This window comes from Podarcis erhardii (genome assembly GCF_964252035.2).
Source record: "Podarcis erhardii genome assembly, chromosome: 9".
Lineage (NCBI taxonomy): Eukaryota > Metazoa > Chordata > Lepidosauria > Squamata > Lacertidae > Podarcis > Podarcis erhardii.
Genome location: NC_138512.1, coordinates 77,643,198 through 77,670,626, shown reverse-complemented (window position 1 = coordinate 77,670,626; position 27,429 = coordinate 77,643,198). Strand labels below are relative to the sequence as shown.

Sequence of the window (27,429 nt, the reverse complement as noted above, 5' to 3'; positions counted from 1 at the left end):
TTGAATTGGAGAATGAAGAATGGAGAGACCTATCTAGATGGAGACCTGAAGACTTATGGATTACAAATTCGATTAAGATGGAAGTTCGAGCGTTTGGGACATTTAAATTCATGAATTCTTTCAAACATCGAGGTCTGGCCGGAAGAAATATCGACTTTTTTGGGATTGCGCTCCTCCGAGATTTGGGGTCTAATATAAAGGACTATCCAAAGAACCGGCAAAGAGGAACTGAGAGAGACTTAAAAGCCTCCGATGTGAGATCGCCAGGCTGATAGCAGATGGACTGATGGACATTGGTTTGGGGATCGAAACCGGGAAAGGGAGGGTGGGGTTTGATGAATCCAAAGGTTGTATAAATATTATATATATATATATATATATTTCTTATTTTGTATTCTTGGTTTGGTATTAGTATAAAATTGGGAAATTCGTGGAAGGGAATTTGGGTCGACCTTGGAAAAAGGGTTTAAGTAGAAGGACTGAGGTAAATAAGCTAAAATCTGTTACTAAAAGGATTTAAATATAACAATGAAATAAGGTAAAAATTGGGGATAAGAACTTGTTGAACTAACATTCGGAATTGGAATACAAGAGGGGGAGGCGAGGGGAAGTCGTGGGAAATAAGGTATAAGAAAATAAGGACTGAAAGTATACTTGTTTTGTGTGTTTTTTCTGTCTTTTTGTTTACTTGTCTTATTTGAAACCTCAATAAATATTATGTTTTTTAAAAAAACAAAGCACCGCGCCGCTCACCCCACGTCACTCCGGATCCCCAAAACAGGGTTTCCCCGTGAGTAGGGGAGGCGCAAAAGGTGCCAGCCGAATCCCAGGTTCACAGGCTTCTTCCGCCTGTGATTTCAGTGGGTCTCCGCCTTCGCCGTGGCAGTCAGACTATTTTCCACGGAGTAAGTTCCTCCCGTTCGGAGGAGCTCAGCCATTGCCGGAGGCGCCAACCCGGAAGTCGCTGCACTTGTCTTCTCTCCACCTGGGGTCCTTCTGTCAACAGCCTCATCCATCTTCCTCTGTGACGCAGAACGTTCCAGAACTTCCCTGATTCACTTTCTTCCAGTCCCTGATTGGCCAAGTGCTCTGCCAGTTCAACAATGGAGCCATTCCACTTGGCCCCTCATGCACCCTTGGAAAAGAGGAAGAAAGACTAAGCAGGGAAGTGAGGAGGTGCCCCAGGAGACAGCCAGGTGAGTGAGCAACACCTGGTGGAAAGAGGAAAGAGAGCTAGGATTGAGATATGCTTAGATAAGTTCTGTCACACCAATTTTTAAAGAACTGGCACCAATGTTAAGTTTTACGGTAACATCTTTGTATGAAGAATTCTATTGATTTGCCTTCATTAAATTTCCCTAAATGGTTCTTAATGCAACCAGGCATTAGATTATATTGTATTTCTTACCTTCTTCTTTGTACTTCTTCATCGTCTACATCAGGGTCTCTCAAACTTGGGCCTCCAGCTGTTGTTAGACTACAACTCCCATCATCCCTAGCTAGCAGGACCAGTGGTCAGGAGTCATTTCAGAGTGCTGCCCACTGTCCAGCTCTCCTTTATCTTATTTTATTACGAGTTTGCTCATTTCCTCCTCCTTCCCATCTTCGCTCCATTCTTGAGGATTCAGTTGAATGCAGCCCATAGAATTGAAGGAGGAGGATCCTGAAAGTTCTTTAGGCCAACTCCCTAGCTAATTTACAGCAGTTAAAAGATTGCAAGATGCAGGTTTTCCCTTCAAATATATCTTTCAGACTCTACCAGCTGCTTGAAGTATGCACAAAGGGGAGGGGGAGACATAATAGCACATCTTGGAGGCTGCATTTTAAATTGCATTTTAACCTGTATTTTAAATTGGTCCCCCCCCTTATGTTTTTACTGTAATTTTACTGTAATTTTATTGTTGTTAGCTGCCCTGAGCCCGGCTCTGGCTGGGGAGGGCGGGGCATAAATAATAATTATTATTATTGTTGTTGTTAATGCCAACTTTGCGACATATGGAGAACTCATGTGACCGGTTTTCAAATGCTGCATTTGTCCTAAGATATTCTTTCTCCACTCCATACCCTGCCCACATTATGTGATTGTAGGGAAAGAATAGAGAACAACAATCCACACTCAGAGACAGCAATCAAAATGACAACCTAAAATGGCAAAGGCGGGTAAGTTGTTTCTGCTCTTTTCCCTCTTCCTTCTCACAGGCATGCAGGTCATTTTGTCTCTGGCTGCAGGTCCTCCCTGAGGAGGTGGTGGTGGTTCCCTTCTGCCCCATTGCCTCTCAAGGGAGGGATGTGCTAGTAGAATGCTAAGCTGGAGCTTCTCTGCTCCCATCTGGGCCCCCAGGAAGCTGATTCTTTAAGGCAAACGGGCCACTTCCCCACCAACACCGGGCTGCCTTCAACCAGCCCCACCTACCTGCCTCCCTTCCTGTTACTCTTGCTAGAAAAATGCAAGCTGTGCCATTAATAAAGATAGTGCAACTCGTACAGCACGTTGGCGACAAATATTCACACAGTTGTTCAAAAATAATTTTACACTCATTTTTTCGTTTTTTTTTCTTCTTGTTTTTAAAAATAAGTCCAAGGAGATTCAAGAAAAGGGTAAGTTCAACATTGTTCCTGGTATCTGTGAGGTGCTGATGAAGCAGCGTATGGAGTACTAAAGATGACAGGGTGTCAGTGTTCTATCCCCGTTTCGCCCTAGCAGTCCATGCAGTTGAGGGACCGCTGTTTTGCCCCCGGTGGGGCTGATTTGTTAGGGTTGGCGGACAACACACTCCCTGAGCACAGTTTTATGGGCTTCTTCAGTTGTCTCGTGCCATTGATGCGTCTACTAGTGCTAAATATCTTTGAAGAGACAATTTCTTGGCTTAAACATTGTTGTTGTTTAGTCGTTTAGTTGTGTCCAACTCTTCGTGACCCCCTGGACCAGAGCACGCCAGGCACTCCTGTCTTCCACTGCCTCCTGCAGTTTGGTCAAACTCATGCTGGTAGTTTCAAGAACACTGTCCAACCATCTCGTCCTCCGTCGTCCCCTTCTCCTTGCGCCCTCCATCTTTCCCAACAACAGGGTCTTTTCCAGGGAGTCTTCTCTTATCATGAGGTGGCCAAAGTCTTGGAGCCTCAGCTTCATGATCTGTCCTTCCAGTGAGCACTCAGGGCTGATTTCCTTCAGAATGGATCGGTTTGATCTTCTTGCAGTCTATGGGACTCTCAAGAGTCTCCTCCAGCACCAGAATTCAAAAGCATCCATTCTTTGGCGATCAGCCTTCTTTATGGTCCAGCTCTCACTTCAATACTTCACTACTGGGAAAACCGTAGCTTTAATTATACGGACCTTTGTCGGCAAGGTGATGTCTCTGCTTTTTAAGATGCTGTCTAGGTTTGTCATTGCTTTTCTCCCGGGAAGCAGGCGTCTTTTAATTTCGTGACTGCTGTCACCATCTGCAGTGATCATGGAGCCCAAGAAAGTCAAATCTCTCACTGCCTCCATTTCTTCCCCTTCTATTTGACAGGAGATGATGGGCCCAGTGGCCATGATCTTAGTTTTTTTGATGTTGAGCTTCAGGCCATCTTGATGCGTCTACTAGTGCTAAATATCTTTGAAGAGACAATTTCTTGGCTTAAGCATACAAGACTGAATATCTGAGTCAAGAATTTGTAAGAACCTAGTAAAATCTGATATTGCAAGTTCACTTTATTTTATGCATTTTGTAAGTTTTCGTGGCACTTTGTAAGCAATTGTCTCTTTCTCACATATTTGATAAATGGTGTAAAATTATTTTTGAACAACTGTGTGAATATTTGTTGCCAACGTGCTGTACAAGTTGCACTCCCTTCCTTTTGCAGCCAGTCCACTGGAGTCCCAGTGTCGCCCTGGTAGAACTCCCCAGGGAGGGGGAATGTCATGGACTGGCTGGATGCAGAGGGGTGGCGGGAGGTACCAACTAATGAACTGCCAAGGGAACAAGACTCAGAGCCAGGAGGTTGGTGGTGGGATGACGATGAGTGGTCAGAGGGAGAAGAGGGAGCAGACAGGGAGAAGGAGGCCTTGAAAGCTGAAGAGGCAACAAGGTTTAGTGAGCAGGAAGAGGCTGTGGCAGAGAGCAGTCCAGAATCAGGGGCAGAATCAGAGGCAACTGGAGGTGGCCTGGGGAAACCCTATGGTGCTGAAGGTGGTTGGGAAGGGAAAGGGGGGCTGGAGAGGATCAGGCAATGGTAACCCTGCTCTTCCTGGGCAGCAGTGAGCAGCATGTTCCTCAGGGGCCCAGGTCTGCCACCATTTTCAGGTGTTCATAGGCTGCCACCTGAGCCGATGTCCTCCTCAGGGCCAGTGAGCAGGCTGACCCTGGTTTAAAGGGTATTTTGTTATCTATGTAACTTTCATGGTATTGTTTAGGTATTGCTGGTTGCGGCTCCATATTGATAAGCATGTATACATTAAGCTTCCATTGCTCTTTTTCAGATACAAAGGGGAAAGGGAAAAAGAACCTCCCGCAACGTAAAAAGCCCGAAACTGCTGCCAAGAAAGCACCAGCACAACCAGCAGCCAAGGGTCTGTATGCTCCAAAGAACGTGGAAGGAAATTCCAGTGGGGGCACCATAAGAAAAACAATTGTGTGGTAGGGAGGCATAGATGGGAGAAAGTGTATTTCTAGGCAGGTGTGTCCCACATGTTACAATCTCCGAAAGGGAATACATGGTATGTTTCCTGCTAAAACTGCCATCCTATATTATCCCCCCCCCCAAAAAAAATATATGATATATTGTTTAAGGGAGAGAGGGAGAAAATTAACCAAATTCATATTACAGTATGGGAATATGAGGTAGGGTATCTACACAATCATTTCTTTGACATTTAACATTTTTCATAAAATCAGAGAGTTGGAAGGAACCCCAAGGGTCATCTAGTCCAACCCCCTGCAATGCTGGAATCTCAGCTAAAGCATCCATGAGAGATGGCCATTGAGCTTCTGCTTAAAAAGCTGCCTGTGCCTACAGTTTGTTGTAATCATTAACAGGAAGAAGAGGAATGAGGTTCACTGTCTTGAGGTCCTTGGAAAAATGTCACAAAGAATCACAGAGTCATAGAGTCGGAAGGGACCCCAAGGATCTTCTAGTCCAACCCCCACCCCACCCCTGGCACTCTGCAATGCAGGAATTTGCAGGTGGCCCATATAGGAATCAAACCCACAATCGTGTGTGCATGCGCATGCGCATAATGGATTTGGCGCTGTAGGTCACAGACTTCCAAACCATTCACCTCCTTTCCATCTGGTCCTTCCTCCCAGGACTTCAAGGCAATGTGCACAACTCTTCCTTTTCCTTTCTCACCATAGCAACTCTGTGAGGAAGGTTTGTCAGAGATGATGATAACTGTGGGAGCGTTGCTTTTGCTAAGAGGAGGCAGGTATCGAGACTCCAAGTAAGTGCATGTTGTGCAGTGCAAAGGATTTGGTGCAGGCTTCCTGGCCTGCTGTGGAGTTGCCTGCAGCTGAGGACTGTGATCCTGCTATTGGGCGCCTAGTCAGCTCTCCAAGGAGAAAGCTGATGAGAGCCCAGGTGTCCCCCTAAACTAGTGGTGCAGAACCTCTGGCCTGCATTCCAATCCTGGCCCACCAAGGAGTCCTGCTTTGCTCAAGACTATGATGGGCAGGGTGTGGAGTTCTGCTTTGCACTGACTGTGCCCATCGCTTCCCTGCGGGGTGGTAAAAGTGAGGTTTTCTGTCCTCTTGTCCTCTAAGGTAAGACCGACGATCTTTGGAAACGGGGAGTAACATGGGTCAACTCCCCTGTGGGCAAAGCTGCCGCCGCATGCGCTGCCACGATCCTCTTCCTCGGAACAGTTGCATTGGTCACAGTGTGTAAGTTTAACTCTTCTAGCAAAGGAACCCCCCCCCCCATTGCCTTAGCTGGTTTAACTTCAGTGTAAAGAATCCTTTAAAAAAGAGAGAAAAAAATGGCATCAAGAAGAAGCCCCTTATCTTCCCTTTGATTTCAGTGAACGAGATGAGAGTCCAATTTTACACATGCACACAGTGATTTCAATAGCATTTCAGTGTTGCCCTTGAACAGCTCAAAGACTTTTAGTGACTAACTAGGCCAGGGGTCAGCAAGGTTTACCTTGCCTGGGCCAGTTCACTCCAGTGGAGATCCCTCTGTGGGCTGGTGATTTCGGGCGTCTCTGTCTGTGCAGACGTGATTTCTGCCACCGCGGAAGCAAGTCCCCACACCACACTGTGCCAGTTTAGCATAGCGCGCGGGGACAGGCCGACTGGGTGGCTCGGTTCGGAGGTGGCTTGTGGGCTGGTTAAACGACCTCTGTGGGCCTCTTGTGGCCCATGGGCCATAGGTTGCGAACCCCAGAACTAGGCAGGTGTAGATTAATGTTGCAATCAGCAGTGATACCACCTGTCCCTAGAAAAATGGCATTGCCCCTGTTTTAGACAAAAGAGTCCCCTGTCCTGTTCGGACTTCAAACGGGACATGTTTTCCCCCATATTTGAGCTTAGCCAACCCCAAATGGTGGTTGCATTGCTGTTGGTGTGACTGACAAGGAGCCTGGCCCTGCGTGAATAGCAACAGGCAGAAGGGAGAAGGAACAACCTCTCCCTTACCCCCTCCAGTGTTGTGGTGTAGTGGTTAAGAGCGGTAGAATAGTAATCTGGGGTTCGCGTCTCCGCTCCTCCACATGCAGCTGCTGGGTGACCTTGGGCCAGTCACACTTCTCTGAAGTCTCTCAGCCTCACTCACCTCACAGAGTGTTTGTTGTGGGGGAGGAAGGGAAAGGAGAATGTTAGCCGCTTTGAGACTCTTTCGCGTAGTGATAAAGCGGGATATCAAATCCAAACTCTTCTTCTTCTTCTTCCTCCTTCCCTCTGGCTGGTGCACCTCCTCAGCCACTGCCCATTGGTCTAGCATGATGCAATTCCACCACAACTTGGCCCCCTTTGCTGCCCCGACCTGACCTGTCCTCCTCCTTCCACCTGCTCCACATGCAAGCCCCTTCAGGTATACTTACATAGGGTAGAGCCACACTTCCAGCTGGCATAAAACTAGTGTTTTGGCATGCCCACTCTTTCATTCCTCCTTTCTTTCTAGATGTTCTCAATTATAAAAAGCATGCACAAGTGTTAGCAGCACAGCAGAAGGTTCGGGATTTTGCTAATACCTACTACCCAAAGGGGAACAGTCTGAATGGTAAGCAATGTGTTTTGGTCAGAGTTTTCAGAAAGCTTCTTTCTCTGCAAGTGTCTCCCCAACACTGCTTAGGGTCGTTTCCCCCAGTATTTTTCCATTTCTGAAAATGTTTATACACCACCGTGTCATAAAAATATAGCAGTGGTTCACAATAAAAGCCTATTCCAATTGCTCAGCTGGAATAAAGGCTGCAGGGGAAAGGGGTGGTTTGCCAGTGAAATGTGACAGTGCTATAGATTTTTTAAAAAAAGTTTCCTAGGCTGGATATGTCCCTCGCAGAAACCCGAAAGAAAGGGTTGGAGGCTCCAAGTGAAAAGATTGGACTTTACTGAATAAAGGAGTCCATTGGGTCAGCCTCCTAAAAATTCTGAGGGAGGCTGAAATGATATTCACAAGCATCTACTCCTACACACTTCTAACCTAGACACGTGATTACAAATAACCAACTAATTAATTTTATCAGACTTCCCATAGCAATTGCAACCCACAGTTGTGATTCTAAACCAATCAGACATCCTTAGGCTCTTCTGATCAGCAGTGGCGGCACTTCATGCTCTGGCACCGGGGGGCGAACAGCAGGCGGGGGCAGGGCTGGCACGCTTCCTGGGAACGTAGCGTGACCCGCGGAAGCATAGCGTGCATCCTGGGGGTCAGCATGGCGTGCATCTTGAGCAGGGGTCAGCAAACTTTTTCAGCAGGGGGCCTGTCCACTGTCCCTCAGACCTTGTGGGGGGCTGGACTATATTTTGGAAAAAAAAGAAAAGAAAAAAAGAATGAATTCCTATGCCCCACAAACAACCCAGAGATGCATTTTAAATAAAAGCACACATTCTACTCATGTAAAAACACACTGATTCCCGGATGGTCCACGAGTCAGATTTAGAAGGCAGTTGGGCCGGATCCGGCCCCCGGGCCTTAGTTTGCCTACCCATGCTCTTGAGCATTGGGGTAGCCACGCCTCGGCTTTCCCCTTTTGCTCTATAATCTTATCCTGCTGCTTCTCTGCCTCAAGCTGACAGGAGTGCAGACTGTGACCCGTTAGCTAACAGCGCTGGTCTGGAAGTGAATCCCAGGCATATCTTAGGCTGGAAATGACTTTTGTCACAAAGCCTGTAATGGACTGACTCAACATTAAAAAAACAAAATCTCTATATGTTGTAATGTGGGGTTTGTGATTTCAGCTCTCTTGACATAATATGCTGGAGACAGTTCTCTAGTAACACTTCTTTATTAAAGCAACAAGACTAAGACCTGAGGAGGGGAGAGCTACATTTATAGGGACAGGGAACTAGCTAGAAAGGATACATTTTGGAGGGAACAATATCAGGCAATCACAGTCCTGCCTTTTAGAGGAAACCAATAAGACAGAGGATCCAAATACAGCAGCTTAAATGAACCAATAGTAGCTGTACCCTCTGGAACCAAAAGGCAGTTACTTTACCCTAATGCAAATACAGACAATAATAATACAGATATAAAATCCTTTGACTCAATACACAACACCCCTCCCTCCCTAGTGAGCACAGCAGACGTAATCTCTCAGGTACTGTGGGGTCCTACAACTTCTACTTGATCTCCTGACAACAGGTGTTGCCGGTTCTGGATTGGGTGTCACCTGTGGTAGGGGGGCTGCTATAGGGGTTTCGTCAGGAACAGATGGAGTCCCAGACATCTCAGGGTCCCCTACCTGTACCTCGTCATCCTGAGGACTAGCAGACCCTGGTTCATTTGCTGAAGCCCCTGGTGATTGCACCTCTGGGCCATGCAGCTCTGCGTCGTTAGCCAGGGATGAATTATCAGACTCCTCCCTGCTGAGCGCCCGGCGCCTCAGCTGATCTATATGTCTCTTCCAAACTTTCCAAACCGTTTCCCCGGCACATGGGTCAAGGTGTACTGGAACCCGTTCAGGAATATAGACCAACACAACATTCTGGGGGAGAGAATTTGTGGCGTTTGTTTGTTCGGGTTGAACAACCCCAACAGTGGTTTGTGGTCTGTTTCAATGGAGAAATGACGACCGTACACATAATCATGGAACTTTTTGATTCCTGCCACAATTGCAAGCGCCTCTTTGTCAATTTGAGCATAGTTGCGCTCCGTGGGCGACAACGTACGGGAATAGAAAGAGATGGGCTTTTCCGACCCATCCGGTTCCCTATGACTCAGCACCGCCCCCAGGCCGTATTGAGAGGCATCACATGCCAGGACCAGCGGCTTCAATTCATCATAATGAGCAAGGACGCTCTTGCTACTCAGCATTCCTCGCAAGGAGTCAAAAGCCTTCTGCTGCTCCTGCCCCCATCGCCACACATTCTTTTTCTGCAACAGTCTATGTAATGGTTCAGCTACCGAAGCTTTCTGGGGTAAGAACGAATGATAAAAGTTAATAAGTCCCAGGAATGACTGCAACTCCATCTTGTTCTGTGGTCGTGGTGCCTCGATGATGGCCTTAACCTTAGCATCTGTGGGGTGGATGCCTGATGCATCAATTTTAAACCCCAAGAATTCCACAGTTGGCACCCCAAAACTGCATTTTTCCTTATTTAGTTGCAACCCCACCTCCTTGAACTTGAGCAACACTGCACAGACACGTGCAACCAGTTCCTGTGGGTCTTTTCCAGCAATCAAAACGTCATCAAAAAATGGCAAGACCCCCGGCAGACCTCTTAACAGGCGTTCCATGAGCCCTTGAAAAATCCCTGGGGCCACACAAACTCCAAATTGTAATCTGTTAACTCTGAACGCCCCTTTATGTGTGACAATAGTCTGTGCTTCCGCTGATTGTGGGGTTACTGGCAGCTGTTGGTAAGCTTGTGCCAGGTCAATTTTGGCGAACACCTTGCCCCCAGCCAGTTTAGCCAACAGATGTGATACGACTGGAATGGGGTATGAGTTTCCCCTGAGTGCCTTATTGATAGTACAATTATAATCAGCACAGATCCTGACTTCCCCATTTGCTTTAAGGGGCGTGACGATTGGAGTCTCCCACTTAGCGGAGTCCACGGGTGAGAGAACTCCCTGCTTGACCAATTTATCCAGCTCTGCTTCGATCTTGGGTTGCAGTGCAAATGGCACTCGTCTTGGTTTGAGTCGGATTGGGGCCACCCCAGGGTCCAATTCGAAGTCAACTGGGGGCCCTTTATAACAACCCAGTTTTCCATTAAAGAGACCAGCAAATTCTTTGCATAATGCCTCGCTCATCTCAGGGCAGGTTTGGATTGAATTAAGCCCTGATATACTCAGTCCCAGGGCGGGGAACCAGTCAGTGCCCAGGAGACTGGGGCGACTGCCCTTCGCAATCACCAGTTTGAGTACCGCCTGTTTATCCCGGAACTGTACTCTCACGGCACACATTCCCATGACATGGATGCGGCCCGCTGAGTATGACTGCAAAGTTGCCGGGAAGGGCTCCAGAGGGGGCAACTTACCCCTGGGGAAGAATGTCCTCGCGGTCTGGTCCGACACGATAGTGAATCCAGATCCGGAGTCCGCCTCCATGTCGCACAGCTGACCCTCAATCTTCACCTTGACGTGTGCCTTGCCTTGCGCTGGAAACTGCACGACCCTCCCGTTGATCTCCATTACGTAGTGGCAGTCCTTTAGAACATGGTTTGCTGTGGGGCGATCTGCGATGCTCCAGTCTAGGTGCTCCTGTCGCTCCCAACGCCGCCAATCACAGTCCTGCCTTTTGGAGGAAACCAATAAGACAGAGGATCCAAATACAGCAGCTTAAATGAACCAATAGTAGCTGTACCCTCTGGAACCAAAAGGCAGTTACTTTACCCTAATGCAAATACAGACAATAATAATACAGATATAAAATCCTTTGACTCAATACACAACACTATATCTATCTATCTATCTATCTATCTATCTATCTATCTATCTATCTATCTATCATCTATCAATCTATATCGATCTATCTATCTATCTATCTATCTATCTATCTATCTATCTATCTATATCTATCTATCTATATCTATCTATCATCTATCATCTATATCATCTATCTATCATCTATCTATCTATCTATCTATCTATCTATCTATCTATCATCTATCAATCTATCTCTATCTATCTATCTATCTATCTATCTATCTATCTATCTATCTATCTATCATCTATCTATCTATCTATCTATCTATCTATCATCTATATTGCAGCCTTTTTTGGGGGGGGGGAGTGTTGTCTATTTATGCTTATATAACAGATGGCTCCCTGTGGAGCTCAGAAATCACTGCTTAAGACCTCAGGGTCTACCAGAGTCACCTGCAGCTTAGTGATCAAAGCAGCACCAGATGTCTGCATCTATGTGGCATATTAATTCCCTACAGTTCCTGAGAGTGATGCTATATTGTGAGCATTGTGTGACACTAAGCAGGCATCTAGACTGTTGCTAATGCTTCCCACAACCAAATAACCCTGACCGAGTAAGAGGCTCATCAGAGGCTACTTTGCTCCAGGTTCCTCTAAGCTGCACCTGGCTGTGTTCACCATACCTGCGCCTCCCCTGGGCTTTGCATGCTTCTTCTGACATGCACACATGGGCATTTGGTCCTTGAATTCTCAAAATAGGAGATGGCCAAGGCTGGGTTGAAAACTGTGCCAGGGGCCCCGTCAAAGTAGTACCCCTTCACCTTACACTGGTGAGGAACACAAGGTCATATCCACACCAATCTTGGTTTAGTCTTGCTGGCCACATGACCTGGAAAGCTGTCTGTGGACAAACGCTGGTTCCCCCGGCCTGAAAAGCAAGATGAGCGCCGCAACCCCACAGTCACCTTTGACTGGTCTTAACTGTCCAGGGTGCTTTACCTTTACCTTTTACCTTACATACATTTAAAGCTCATTCAGCACACATTTAAAGTGCTTGACTTCCCCCAAAGAAACATGGGAACCATTGCAATCACTTAAAGAAGAAGGCGCAATGCTCTGGCAGGGTGCGAGAGCTCTCCCGCCTCCTTCCCAAAACATGAGCAGCTTTTGCCCAGCTTTGGTAAGGAGGTGGGTTAGCTCTTGCACCCTGTCAGAGCCCCGCGTCTTCTTCCCCAGGCATGCACCTCCAGATGGTGGAGACGTCAGGTGCCGTCCTGGCATCCGGGCATCTTCACTTGGTTGCAAATGGTGTAAAATGCGCCCAGCGCCTGGCTGATTTCTAACGCTGCTGTGTCTCCACACTTGGAGGCAGCAATGATTCTGAATCTCAGTTGCTGGGAGCCACAGGAGGGGGTGGGTCTCTCCTGCTCGGATCCTGCTTGCAAGTTTCCCACTGTCGGCCACTGTGAGAACAGGATGCTGGACTAGGTGGGCAGAAGCTTCCCAGACTTTGGGAAGGAGGCGCAAGGCCCGTGTCCTGATTTTTCTCAGCATATGCAAATGTGCCCATGGGCCTAATAATAATAGTAATAATAATAATAATAAATTTATACCCCACCCTCCCCAGCCAAGACTAGGCTCAGGCCGGCTAACACCAGGTATAAAAACAATTGATTGAAATAGAACTTAAAAAACAAGATTAAAATGCAACATTAAGCCTGATGCTCCCCTGCATGGCAGAATGTAGGGAGATGATTTGAAATAGATATAGATTGCGATTTAAGATCTTGACCTGGATTCTTGTAAACCTTTTAGATTATGGGAAATTTGCAATGGTTGTGAACTTATCGGACTACTTTGTCAATCTGACCATGCTCAACGAAGAACTGCAACTTGAAATTGGTAAGTAATGCCGAGACCATCGTGATGAAGAACCGGAGTGGAAAAGGAGCCTCCCCTCAGGCTCCACCTCCAGAAGGTCACTTTTCTACATGGCTCTCGAATGTATGGGGGTGGGCTGCTTGGGGTAGGCCAAGCACAGCTGGTAAAAGGCACTTCTAGTGACAAAGCTCAATCCAGGAGCACCTCTAGTTGCATAGCCAGTGTGGTGTAGTGGTTAAGAGCGATAGACTCGTAATCTGGGGAACCGGGTTCGCGTCTCCGCTCCTCCACATGCAGCTGCTGGGTGACCTTGGGCCAGTCACACTTCTCTGAAGTCTCTCAGCCCCACTCACCCCACAGAGTGTTTGTTGTGGGGGAGGAAGGGAAAGGAGAATGTTAGCCGCTTTGAGACTCCTAAGGGTAGTGATAAAGCGGAATATCAAATCCAAACTCTTCTTTAGAAGGATTGCAACTCCACCCAGGACAGGCAGTTGTACCAATTTTGTGGCCAAGTGAACTACTCCCACACAGTGCTGTTGTATTCCCAGGATTCATGCTTGGCTTATTTCCTCTCATCCATCTCATCTCTGTGTCCAGGCACCAGTCAAAGGCCTGTGTAGCTTCTGCTGATTCACATGTTATTGAGAAATAGAGTGGAGTGTCATCAGTGTTCTGATGGCACCTTCCCCCAAAACTCCAAATGGCCACTCCCAGCAGCTTCATATAAACATTGAATAATATTGGGGTTAAAATAGTGCCCTGTGGCACTCAATAGTGTAACCACATGTCTTTTGAGGTCCAAGTAGACTCAGTGGCATGGAGTGCCTTCTTTCAGTCCAGCTGAAATCCCTATCTGGACAGGGATAGCCTGACTTCTGCATTCTAAGCCTTGGTAGCCCCTAGGTTGGAATACTGCAATGTGTTATACTTGGGACTGCCTCCGAAGACTGTTTGGAAACTTCAGCTGGTGCAAAATGCAATGGCCAGATTGTTCACCAGAACAAGACAGTTTGAGCATATAACACCAATCCTGGCACAACTGCATTGGCTGCTGAGTAGTTTCCGGGCCCATTTCAAAGTGTTGGTGTTGAACTATAAAGCCTTGCATGGCTCAGGACTTCAATAGGATTGCCTCTCCCCATGCCAACTGACCCGGACCCTGAGCTTGTCTTCTGAGGCCCTTCTCTATGTCCCCCCATCCCAGAGGTGTGCGAAGGGTGACAACATGAAAACATGCCTTTTCTGTGGTGGCTCCCCAGAATGGCTCACCTGGTGCCATCATTACATGTCTTTAGGCGCCAGGCAAAAACATCCCTCTTTACCCAGGCCTATGGCTGTTAAATAACAGTGGTGCCTCGCAAGACGAAAATAATCCATTCCGCGAGTCTCTTCGTCTAGCGGTTTTTTCGTCTTGCGAAGCATCCCTATTAGCGGATTAGCGCTATTAGCGGCTATTAGTGGCTTAGCGGCTAAGCGGCTAAGCGGCTTAGCAGCTTAGCGGCTAAGCGGCTTAGAAAAAGGGGGGGGAAAGGGAAAAAACTCACAAGACTCGCAAGACGTTTTCGTCTTGCAAAGCAAGCCCATAGGGAAATTCGTCTTGTGAAACGCCTCGAAAAACGGAAAACCCTTTCATCTAGCGGGTTTTTCGTCTTGCGAGGCATTCGTCTTGCGGGGCACCACTGTAATCTGTGGCTCGTGAAAGTGTGGGTTAGAGGACTGTTGTTATTATGATTGTTTTATTATTAGGCTTTATTATTAGAGCCAGTGTGGTGTAGTGGTTCAGAGCGATAGACTCGTAATCTGGTGAACCGGGTTCGCGTCTCCACTCCTCCACATGCAGCTGCTGGGTGACCTTGGGCCAGTCACACTTCTTTGAAGTCTCTCAGCCCCACTCACCTCACAGAGTGTTTGTTGTGGGGAGGAAGGGAAAGGAGAATGTGAGCCACTTTGAGACTCCTTAAAAGGGAGTGAAAGGCGGGATATCAAATCCAAACTCTTCTTCTCTTCTTCTTCTAGACTCTCTCTCAGTATGCTTTAAATTATGTTTTTATTACTGTTGTTCTGTAATGTGTTTTTAATGTTGTACACTGCCCTGGGATCTTTTGATAATGGGTGGTATATAAATTGAATAAATAATATAAATAAATAAAAAATAACCACCATGAGGGCAAAAAAGCACTTGATCAATGCTACTCTCTGGGCCACTGCAGCACAGTGCGCCCCCCATTCCCATTCCATGGAGCTGGCCCAGAAGGATCCCATGGGCAGTAGTATCAAAAGCCACAGAAAGATCAAGAAGCGGGAACTAGGTTGTGCTCCCTTTGTCCTGTTCTCTTGCAGAGGTCATCCCTCAATGTAATCAAGGGTAACTCCGTCCCATGACCAGGCCTGAATCCAGATTCGAATGGATCTAAATCTGTGTCATCCAAGAATCCCTGTAGCTGCCTCACCACTATTTTTTCCATCACCTCCCCCTAATTCCCCACCCCCGAAGGTATTTGTGATGGGTCAGAATAGATTTAAGTCTAAGGCAGGGTTTCCCAAACTTGGGTCTCCAGCTGTTTTGGGACTACAACTCCCACCATCCCTGACCACTGGTCCTGCTAGCTAGAGATGATGGGAGCTGTAGTCCAAAAACAGCTGGAGACCCAAGTTTGGTAAACCTGGGTCTAAGGGGTATATGACTAGTTTCTTTAGGAGTAGTCACCAGTGGCGTAGCGTGGGTTGTCAGCACCCAGGGCAAGGCAAGTAATTTGCGCCCCCTAACCCGTGGATTTGTGCCCCCTAACCCTAACCCCCAGATGTTGCGCCCGGTGCGGCCTGCCCCCCTGCCCCCCCCCACGCTATGCCACTGGTAGTCACACACCACCTCTTTCAAGGCAGCAGGGACCATCCCCTCATGCAATGAAGCACTAACCACTTTCTGTTAGATATAAGAAGCAAAGAGGGACAGAAGTCGAGGCAAGTGGCCAGGCATATAGTCACTAGCACATGGGTAGGCAAACTAAGGCTCAGGGACCGGATCCGGCTCAATCACCTTCTAAATCTGGCCCACAGACGGTCTGGGAATCAGCATGTTTTTTCATGAGTAGAATGTGTGCTTTTATTTAAAATGCATCTCTGGGTTATTTGTGGCACATAGGAATTCTTTCTTCTTTTTTTCCCTTCAAAATATAGTCCGGCCCCCCACAAGGTCTGAGGGACAGTGGACTGGCCCCCTGCTGAAAAAGTTTGCTGACCCCTGCACTAGAGAAAATGCAGTGCAAGCTGCCCAATGATCCTTCCTTGCTGCTTGCACTGGTCCATTGTTGGCACGGTTATGTCCTCCAAGCAGTGTTTGGATGACTTCAGTGCAAGTCTAAACGGCCCTAAATGGCCTCGGTCCTTTATACCTCTAGGAGTGTCTCCACCCCCATTGTTCTGCCTGGACACTGAGGTCCAGCATCAAGGGCCTTCCGGCAGTTCCCTCACTGTGAAAAGTGAAGCTACAGGAAACTAGGCAGAGAGCCTTCTCAGCAGTAGTGCCCACACTCTGGAACGCCCTTTCATCAGTTGTTAAGGAGATGAGTAATTACAGTGGTACCTCGGGTTACAGATGCTTCAGGTCACAGACACTTCAGGTTACAGACTCCACTAACCCAGAAATAGTACTTCGGGTTAAGAACTTTGCTTCAGGATGAGAACAGAAATTGCGTGGTGGTGACACGGCGGCAGCGGGAGGCCCCATTAGCTAAAGTGCTGCTTCAGGTTAAGAACAGTTTCAGGTTAAGAACGGACCTCCGGAACCCTAAGTTCTTAGCCCAAGGTACTACTGTATATAACATTTAGGAAACATCTGAAGGCACCCCGGTATAGGGAAGCTTTTAAGGTTTAATGTTTTACTAGACCTCACCTGGAGTACTGTGTCCAGTTCTGGGCACCACAGTTCAAGAAGGACACTGACAAACTGGAACGTGTCCAGAGGAGGGCAACCAAAATGGTCAAAGGCCTGTAAACGATGCCTTATGAGGAACGGCTAAGGGAGCTGGGCATGTTTAGCCTGGAGAAGAGGAGGTTAAGGGGTGATATGATAGCCATGTTCAAATATATAAAAGGATGTCACATAGAGGAGGGAGAAAGGTTGTTTTCTGCTGCTCCAGAGAAGCAGACACGGAGCAATGGTTCCAAACTACAATCAAGAAGATTCCACCTAAACATTAGGAAGAACTTCCTGACAGTAAGAGCTGTTTGACAGTGGAATTTGCTGCCAAGGAGTGTGGTGGAGTCTCCTTCTTTGGAGGTCTTTAAGCAGAGGCTTGACAACCATATGTCAGGAGTGCTCTGATGGTGTTTCCTGCTTGGCAGGGGGTTGGACTCGATGGCCCTTGTGGTCTCTTCCAACTCTATGATTCTATGTTTTTATATATGCTGGAAGCCGCCCAGAGTGGCTGGGGCAACCCAGCCAAATGAGTGGGGTACAAATGAAGAAGAAGAAGAAGAAGAAGAAGAAGAAGAAGAAGAAGAAGAAGAAGAAGAAGAAGAGGAGGAGGAGGAGGAGATAATCTTGAGCCACCTGTGCTCTAGTCTTCATCTGGCTCGCTTCATAGCACAAAGCTCACCAGAATACCAAGGAATACCAAGTCAGCTCCACAACACTGGAGAGGCGACTTGGGTGTCATAATGGCAGCTGCCCAGTTCACCATGCCATTCCATAGTGAAACCAGGGCCACATTCTCGAGGTAGGGATGCCTCTGAGGCCCGGTTGCTAAGAATCACAACTGAGGAGAGTCCTGTTGTGTTTAGATCCTGCATGTGGGCTTCCCATGGAGGTATGTGGTTGGCTGCTGTGAAAGCAGGTTGCTGGACTAAAAAAGGTAAAGGACCCCTGACAGTTAAGTCCAGTCGTGAACGACTCTGGGGTTGCAGCGCTCATCTCGCTTTACAGGCCGAGGGAGCTGGTGTTTGTCCACAGACAATTTTTCTGGGTCATGTGGCCAGCATGACTAAGCCGCTTCTGGTGAAACAAGAGCAGAGCACGGAAACGCTGTTTACCTTCCCGCCGGAGTGGTACCTATTTATCTACTTGCACTTTTTGGCATGCTTTTGAACTGCTAGGTTTGGCAGGAGATGGGACCGAGTAATGGGAGCTCACCCTGTTGTGGGGATTCGAACCACCGACCTTCTAATTGGCAAGCCCAAGAGGCTCAGTGGTTTAGACCACAGTGCCTACATGGGCCCATTTTGACCTGATCCCGCAGAGCTCTTCTCATGTACTTATAAGCTGCTACTTTAAATACATTATGAGAGAGTGTAATGAAATAGATGCATGTAATTCATTTTGAGTTTGTAATTTATTAATTTTTAGAAGAAAAGCACAAGAAAAATCTGCACAGACCTACTACACACTAAATCTCCTTCTGTTTTGCTCTTTTTCTGGCTTGGATCAAAGATGATATTCGGCAGAAACTTAATTCAGGATGGAGGGTCTTTAGATGGAACATCTACTTGTTTTCCAATGACAAAGTATCATGGCCAGCTGCTGTGAATAAATGTCAGGAGGTTAATACCCATCTGGCTTCCATTACAGCCCGGGAAGAACAGGTGAGCTGGACACATACAAATTAGGAATAATCTTGCACAGGCTAATGGTTTCATTTTTTATTTTACCTTTAAACCATTTCTATACTGCTTAATATATAGAAATATCTCTAAACAGGGCAGAGCAGATTACAAACACAAATATTACAAAAGTATAAAATCAAACCATTGATCATACAACACTAATAAAAATATACTGATATCAGAACTGGAATTTTGCTAACCCTTTATCTACAGTGAACACCTCTTAGTCTAATGACTCTCTCAGGAGTAAACCCACCATCCCAGGACTCAAGCAAACTCACAGGTGACTCCAACATCTCTCCCAACAAAGAAGGTCCCCTGAGCCTGCTGGCCTCACCCTGGCCTCTCACTCTAGGGTTTATGGGCAGGAATCAAGGTCTGATGGAGCTTCCTCAGGCTGCCCACTACTGTACTGTGTCCCATTGATCAGCTGCACCATACATATGAGTTTTATTCCTTTTCGGTGCCTACAAAGGTCACCTGCAGCCAGGGATGCAAGACAATTTCAGTTCTCTCCACTTTTGGTGGTGCCTGTTTCACGCTCTAGGACTCACAAATGGAACATAGATATGCAGAATGGCATATCTACAACCCATAAGAACATAAGAGGAGCCTGCTGGATCAGGCCAATGGCCCATCTAGTCCAGTATCCTGCTGTCATAGTGGCCAAAGAGATGCCTGTGGGAAACCCATGAGTGGGATCCAAGCACTAAAGCACTCTTCCCCTCCCACATTCTCCAGCAGCTGGCATTCAGAAGCATTGCTACCAATCCACGCAAAGTCTGACAACAAAACATTGCACCACTTATTGATGGGCTTGAGTAATTTAAACTATTATATAATTACGCAAATTATGTCCTCATTACATTATTCCACTCCATTTATTTCAGTCCAGATGAAATGTAATTCAATTGGGGGAAATGTAATCAAATATATTTTGTTTCCAGATTGAAATCATCATCATCAGCAGCAGCAGCAGCAGCAATTACCTATCATATTTGGATTGAATCACAGATATTTTTCAGATCTTTTGCAGTCATACCTCGGGTTGAATGTGCTTCAGGTTGAGCGCTTTCAGGTTGCGCTCCGCGGCAACCCGAAAGTAACGGAGCGCGTTACATCCGGGTTTCGCTGCTCGCGCATGTGCAGATGCTCAAAATGATGTCGCGCACATGCGCAGAAGCGGCAAAACGCGACCCGTGCAGTCGCAGCTTACATTCTATTCAGGATGCGAATGGGGCTCCGGAACAGATCCCGTTCGCATCCTGAGGTACCACTGTATAAGGTGTTTTGGTTACATTTTTGAGATTTTACATTCCTGAGAGTTATGCTTAATTTTTTTTATTTTGTATGTTTTTATTGTTGTAAGCTGCTTTGAGACTTAGATGGTGAACAATGGATTTTTTTATTTTAGAAAATAACTACCTAATAAATTTCCAAGCTATACACGGGACAAATAAGTAAACAGTAGCAATTTCTGCCTCTGTTTCCAGCAGAATTCTCTAACATTCCTAAACATGACAATTTCGTTTATAGCCCTACATGCCCAGTAAAGACTTTGAGTCTGATTTGTTCTGTTCTGTTGAAGATCTATATAGATACAGAAGCTAGGAATAAGAGACACAATTTCTGGATTGGCCTCAAGAAGAACCCAAAGAAACCTCATGGTGTCGAATGGGTTAGTGGTGTGGATACTAAAGTAACGTGAGTTTGTGAACAAAATTTCCTTATCTCCTGCACTGCGTTCCTTTTCCTTTTTTTAAAAAAAAAAAAACAAGAGCTCCTGGTATTCTTTGAATCTAGAATCCAGCACTGGTTTTGTTTTTCACAAGATACAGGCTTCCATTGAGAGCCAGTGTGGTGTAGTGGTTAAGAGTGGTAGTCTCGTAATCTGGTGAACCGGGTTCGCTTCCCCGCTCTTCCACATGCAGCTGCTGGGTGACCTTGGGTTAGTCACATTTCTCTGAAGTCTCTCAGCCCTGATCACTCACCTCACAGAGTGTTTGTTGTGGGGGGGGGGAGGAGAATGTTAGCCGCTTTGAGACTCCTTAGGGTAGTGATAAAGCGGGATATCAAATCCAAACTCTTCTTCTTCTTCCATTGCAAACATTTTTAACTGTTCTGTCAATGAGGAGTGGGCTGGTAGTGTTCTTACTGCCCAGTCACATCAGAAACATTCCAAAAGGACACACACTAATACTTGGTATTTGGCAATGTTTGATCGGGGGCACAGACATTGTTAGACCTGGATACATGGGACCCAGAAGCTGAATTCTCAAGTCTCAGTGTCTCAAGTATCAATGAATCTCTGCAGGTCACTTTGAGAACACCATATGATCATAGAATCTTAGACTTGGAAGGATCCCTGAGGGTCTTCTGGTCCAACCCCCTGCAATGCAGGAATCTCAGCTAAAGCACCCATGACAGATGGCCACCCAACCTCTGCTTAAAAACCTCCAAGGAAGGAGAGTCTACCACCTCTTGAGTGAGGCCTTTCCACTGTCCAACAGCTCTTACTGTAAGAAAGTTCTTCTTGATGTTTAGTTGGAAACTCCTTTTACTGTGACTGCTCTTAAGCAGATGATAGCAGAGTAAACAAAGTCTCTCAATCGAAAAATAGAAACTTTGAAGGGGAAAAAACAGATTAAAAATGGAAAAGATTAAAAGGAACAGTCAATGAAATGAGGAATGAAAGTAAACCAGAGAATGAAATGGAAAAGTGGAATAAGAAATGACATAGAGGATCTAGATGAAACTATGTTTCATCTAGAAGGAACTTCAAGACTAGAAGGAACATCTGATGAAATAGAAGAACCCACTATACAAATGTACGGAGAAATGAAGCAACTAAATGATAAAGCTGAGATTCTGAGAAACAAAAATGAAGTTATAAATGGAAAGTGACAATTAAATGCAGACCTTTCTGTCTTCCCCGGGAATTTACAACAGTGGTGTTAACAGCGGTGTACATAGCACCAACTGCAAATGCATGTAGGGCCATGAGTAGTATGCATGAAACCATCAATGCTAAATTGAGCAGATACCCAGAGGCTGTGCACATTATTGCGGGGGACTTCAATCACACAGATGTGAGGGCAGTACTCCCAAAATTCCATCAGCACATTGAGTGTGCAACAAAAGGAGAAAATACGCTTGACAAGAAGTATACGAACATTAGACGGGCATATGGGGTCAAGACCTTGGCACACCTCGGTGGTTCAGATCATGTGTCCCTGCTTCTGACACCAGTATACACACCCCTCAGGAAAAAAGGCCAGATGCAAACACAGATGGTTACGGTGTGGCCTGAGGGAGCCTCTCAGCAACTGCAGGACTGTTTCCAAATAGCATGTTTGGCTTCACTTCCTACATGAGGGCAAACTGGCAGCCTCTTTTTGTGTTTGTCTATTTAACTCACCAGGGCTCTTTTCAGGGGGAACTTACAGGAAATCATTTCTGGCACCTCTCAGGTGGTCGCCATTGCCATTCTAAAAGAACATGGTAAGAGCCAGCAAACTCTTTTTCTAGAAAAATAGCTCTAGTTAGGGTTTATATCACATATTTTCACAATAACCTTTAAATCAAATACATTGTTTCTTAAGCTGACTTCCCACCCTCACCACAACAGCATTTTTGTTCAGACCTTTTCTACTGCATTATATTTTCATCTATTATGAAAAATTCTCTTTTACAACTTTTTGGTCATTTTTCTTCCGCTGCTTTTATCTTGAAACCTATCTGCAATTTGATTTGATTATAATATATATATTATAAGCTTCTGGTCTTTGGGGAATAGCCCATTTAAACATTTTCTTCATTTCATTAATATCATTCTCCAAAAATCTTTAGATTTTTTACATGTCCACCGCAAATGAAAGAAAGACTCATCTACCTGCTTAAATCTCCAGCATTTACTTGACACATTTTTATATACCTTGGCAAGTTTATTTAGCATTAAATGCCTCCTGTACATGATTTTAAGATAGTTTTCTCTTAATGTATAACAAGCCGTAAATTCCATAACTTATCCCAAGTAGCCATATCAATATTATGACCTAGGTCTTTGGCCCACTGTGTCATTGTTGCCTTAACCAATTCATCTTTAGTGTCCCATTCTAATAATATTTTAGAAATCAGTTTTTCATTACTGTCAAGCAACCCCATTCAGTACCAGATCCTTGTTCCATAAAACACATCCTTCTTAAATAGTTCATTTACTTGATACTGAAACCAACCCACTACCAGGTCTTTCTTTTCTTTTCTTTTTTTAAGCTTATAACTGTTTTCAGCATAATAATATATCTTTGTAAGCCCCCCAATTCTCCTTCATATTTCTTTTTGAGCACAACCCTCTATGGGGGATAACCACAGTGGTGTTTTCCTTTCAAGTAGATAATTATACCTGGTCCATAATCCAAATAAATTCATCACAGAGTGATTTAAGAAGTCTTTATGCATAGTGGTATTTTTCTAGAAAAAGAGGTGCTGGAACCCTGATCACCTCCCTTGTTCTCTTAGAATGGAAATGGCCAGTCATTCGTCAATTCCATATAGTCCATCAACCTGGTGATCTTCTGTCCGAGGCTCTTAACTCTTTTCCAAGTCCCTTCTGCAGGTCTTCTTCATATTTATACATGCACTTTACTTTGTCTTCTATTGATCTTTTTCTTAATTTCCTTCCTTTCATGCTGAAGAGCAAATCTCGGGGAAGCTCCAACCTAGCAATGCTTTTATTCCTTCTCGACAAGTCAGCCAAATCTCCATGGTTAAATCTAAAATCCATAAGGTATTTCAGGACATGTTTTAAAATTCCTCCAAATCTAAAGGCCCCCACAGCTCCAATCTCCTCATGACCCAAGTCCAAATCCCAAAGGTCAATAAATCCCTGCATGAAAGGATCTATCCAACTTTCCTTCTCCAGTCCAGGCAGGGCTCCGATCCTCAAAATCTGACTTTTTCTAAATGCAATCATAGAAGGCCTCAACTTATAGTCCTCAATTTGCCTCTGTAAGGCTGGGGCTCCCACTTGTATTACTTTAGGTTCAACAACAGCAACTTTAAAGAAGGATCGAACATTTTTTATGTATGCAACAACGGCAGCAAGGATTCTTATTGCAAAAAACTGGAAAACTCAAGATCTACCCACACTGGAAGAGTGGCAGATGCAGCTGATGGACTATATGCAACTGGCCGAGATGACCGGCAGAATCCGTGATCTGGGAGAAGAGAAGATGGAGGAAGACTGGGAGAAATTTAAGATGTATCTACAAAAACATTGTAATTTGGTTGAATGTTAAGAAGGATGCTAGATTATAAAAAATTGGCCACCACTAAACTAGATTTAAATTTGATGATAAGTGAGACTAAAGAAAATATAAAAAATTTTTGGAAGAAGTGCTAGATTATATTTGAATGAGTGGACATGAGATTGTAAACAAGTTGATAATTTGTTTGGAAAAAATTTCTAACGATGTAAATGGGAGCGGGAGACGTGAGGGAGTCCAAAGAAGTGTTGAAATTGTTGTAAAAGAAATAAGATTGTTTATTATGTGCATTTATATTTAAAAACCTTAATAAATATTTATAAAAAAAAAAACAACAGCAACTTTCTCCTTCGCCTTCTCGACAATTTGCCCTGTCAAAGTAGATTCCTGTATCAGATCCTGAATAATTTCTGTATTGATGTTCACTTTTTGTCCCAAGTTAGTCACTTTTTGTCCCAAGTTATCAATTTTAGTAATCATAACATCTGTCTTCTTGTGGAGCTGTTCCAACGAGTGATTTATCTGGCATAATGCAATCACTAAAGCTTCTTCTGTCGACATTCTCAAATAGTCCAAGGTCAATCCCTGATTCTCACAGTCTTTTTATCTCGTAGCTGGTTCCCCCAGCACAGCTCTTATAACAGTTTCAAAGGCTCCCTCTAGAGGGAAACAGTTTCTATTTGTGTCAATCCTTTTAAGCACAGTTCAAGCAGTAAAGATAGTTTCAATTTTCAGTTACTTTTCCTCCTTTTTAAACGCAGAAGAGGACAATGGAAACAATATATTTCTCTTATTTAACTAACTGTCAACATACGTTCTATTCACGGCCAGTGAACTTCAAAAGGTCAGTCTTACTGGCAGCCCCTTTCCAGGTTCACAGCGGTGGTGATTTAATTTTCATCACTCTCTCCTGCAGGCTTGCGCAATCAAAAATCCCCCCCCCCTCTTCTCCTGCTTCCAAGGGGGGGTTTAATAGTTTTAATCGATGGAAGTTTAATCCTTTGTGGAAGACTTTCCAAGACCTTAGCTTGCAACGTCTTTGCTTCAAACTATTTACAAAAGGGGAAGGCGGACTTCCTGTTTGAAACCTTCCCGTTTCGGTGCCAAATTAAGACATTTATAGATCCAATTTTCCGTTCTACTCACGGGTAGTTGTTTAAAATCGAATTGTCCACAGGAAAAAGTCAGCGCTCTCCGGCAACAGCAATGCGGCTTCACTCCGTGAAAGAAGCAATCAATTCGAAGCACCGCGCCGCTCACCCCACGTCGCTCCGGATCCCCGAAACCGGGTTTCCCCGTGAGTAGGGGAGGCGCAGAAGGTGCCAGCCGAATCCCAGGTTCACAGGCTTCTCCCGCCTGTGATTTTTAGTGCTTCTCCGCCTTCGCCATGGCGGCCAGACCCTGTTTCCACGGAGCAAATTCCTCCCGATCAGAGGAATTCCGCCATTGCCAGAGGCGCTAACCCGGAAGTTCTGTTTTTTTTAATACTATCCATTCCTTAATCCATGTCAAACATGCTGAGTTAGGGCTCTTCTAAGCAGTTGCTATTGTGGGGTGGGATTCCGTCACATATTGGCAAATTCAGGTTGTGTAATTAAAGACAGAAAGAACTATTGACTGGTCACAAATACCCCTTTTGAGGGAAGGGGCTGGAGAGGGTTGTGGTGGGACAGCTGCACACATTCTTGGGAGAACACAAATCATCTATATTATGTTTTCATATATGTTGGAAGCTGCTCAGAGTGGCTGGGGCAACCCAGTCAGATGGGTGGGGTACAAATATAACAACAACAACAATAGTAATAGTAATTGTTGTTCCAATCTGGGTTCAGGCCTGGCAACAGGACTGAGTCAGCTGAGCAAGACAGGAGTGTGACCTTGTGGACAATGTATTACAGTGGTTCTGATCCTACACTTGGGAATGATTTGAGAAAAGAAACCAACCTTTGAACAAACCATCACAAATATAAAAGAGGGTGTGTGTGTTTTTAACATTTATATAATGCTGGAAGGTAGAGATGAAATAAGCATCCTTCCTGTACTAATTAGTGCTGCCTCTTCTTTTCAGATATTGGGATAGATCCACTGGCCAGCCAGATGCCGAAACGGGGGAAGACTGTATTTTAGTTAGCAATGTGTGTCCACTGCTAAGTTGCTGGCATGACTATCCTTGCTTTTTGCAAACAAAATATGTTTGTAAGAAGTCACCTGATCCGAAGTTTATGGGTGCCATGACTTAAGATGTAGGAATCAACCATTCCTGCAGAAAAGCAGTCAGATAACACTGGATACAATAAAATGAAGAACAGTTCCATCTGCTGAAATAAATTGAAAATGTGCACCAACAAGTTATTTCCTGTATTTTGTACAGGGCATGAAACAATTACTGCAATATCACAGGTTAACATCCTCCAGATTCAAGCAAAATAGTCTTTCTCTAACTTCCAATGGGTTCAAGGCAGGAAAATATTTTGCACAGGCTGGACCTACCAGGCACATGAAAAATCTCTGTCATAAGAACATTAGAAGATTCCTGAAAGGCCAAACAATCTTGTCAAAAATTCTGTCTTCACTGTGACCATTCAGACACCTCATTGAGAAGCCCACCAGCAGGATTTGTCTGGTCCTCAAGAGAGATGCATCACCCTGGGAGGGAGTTAGATCCTGGGGAGAGTACCAGTGCTCCACTCTATCCTCTCATATGTCACCTAGACACATTGCACCCCCTCCACCCACACCTCCTGTGCCAGTTTCGCCTCCAATCCTGACCCCCCTCTGGTGCTGCTAGAGCTTGCCCTTAGCCCATCCTCTCAGCAGGAGTTGGGCATTCAGTCTGGTTCAGAGCTGCCACTCTCACCAAGATCATGGAGATGCCAGAGAGATCAGGTCCAGCCCTCCAGAACGAGTTCCTGTTTGCTTGCCTGTTTGCAGTGCTAAATTTGTGCCTACTCTGCTTTCATATAAGGCGGGGGGGGGGTTGCTTGTTGGATCAAGGTCTTAGCTTGTTAGCCATGTGTCACATCTGCCAAGTCTTGGAACTTTCTTTCACCTATGTACTGCACTGATCTCTGCCTGAATGATTTTGGCAGAAGCCATACCTCAAGTTCCAATTCTTCATCCAGTGAGGGCCAGAACATCATTTTCAAAACCATCCAAGATGACAGCCACCCCTTGCTCTTGGGGGGGGGTCAAGTTTAACAGCACTGTGTGAAAAAGGACTCCCCCCTCCCCGAACTTGCTTACACTAAAATGCATTTGCTATTTTACTGCCCAGTCACCCTGTTCAGAGAGATCACAGCTGTCCATCAAGGTGCAGGTCAATTCTGTGTTCAGGGCAGCTGTCTAGCAGCTCCATCTGGTACACAGGCTGAGACCCTACCTGCCCGCAGACTGTCTCGCCAGAGTGGTGCATGCTCTGGTTATCTCTTGCGTGAACCACTCTACGTGGGGCTACCCTTGAAGGTGACCCGGAAACTTCAACTAATCCAGAATGCGGTAGCTAGACTGGTGACTGTGAACGGCTGCCGAGACCACATACCGTATTTTTCGCCCTATAGGACGCACTTTTCCCCCTCCAAAAATGAAGGGGAAATGTGGGAGCGTCCTATGGGGTGAATACATGCTTACGCTGAAGCCTGGAGAGCGAGAGGCTCTCGCTCTCCAGGCTTCT

General features: G+C 45.6%; 1 protein-coding gene across 3 annotated transcripts; it reads left to right on the top strand.

Annotated features, from left to right (window-relative positions):
• The first annotated feature begins 1,070 nt into the window (after positions 1–1,070).
• LOC309350313 (lithostathine-1-alpha-like) lies at positions 1,071–26,107 on the top strand. Of its 3 annotated transcripts, none has more exons than XM_081877232.1 (9): positions 1,071–1,196; positions 2,089–2,160; positions 4,463–4,552; positions 5,742–5,861; positions 7,099–7,197; positions 12,829–12,915; positions 18,323–18,474; positions 20,084–20,162; positions 25,828–26,107. In XM_081877232.1, exons 2-9 carry the CDS (start codon positions 2,148–2,150, stop codon positions 25,884–25,886), a joined length of 699 nt encoding a protein of 232 aa, XP_081733358.1. In that variant the 5' UTR covers positions 1,071–1,196; positions 2,089–2,147; the 3' UTR covers positions 25,887–26,107. The 3 variants fall into 3 exon arrangements, with proteins under 3 accessions (XP_081733358.1, XP_081733359.1, XP_081733357.1); XM_081877231.1 differs by having other exon boundaries at positions 1,077–1,196; positions 20,084–20,199; XM_081877233.1 differs by lacking the exon at positions 20,084–20,162 and having other exon boundaries at positions 1,072–1,196; positions 25,828–25,983.
• The last annotated feature ends 1,322 nt before the right edge of the window (positions 26,108–27,429 follow it).

Bases quoted from the DNA above. Each gene is read 5' to 3' on its own strand.
- LOC309350313 (XM_081877231.1), top strand. The intron at 4,553-5,741 runs GTCTGTATGCTC...TTGTCCTCTAAG, and splicing joins AGCACAACCAGCAGCCAAGG to GTAAGACCGACGATCTTTGG. The intron at 7,198-12,828 runs GTAAGCAATGTG...TAAACCTTTTAG, and splicing joins AAAGGGGAACAGTCTGAATG to ATTATGGGAAATTTGCAATG.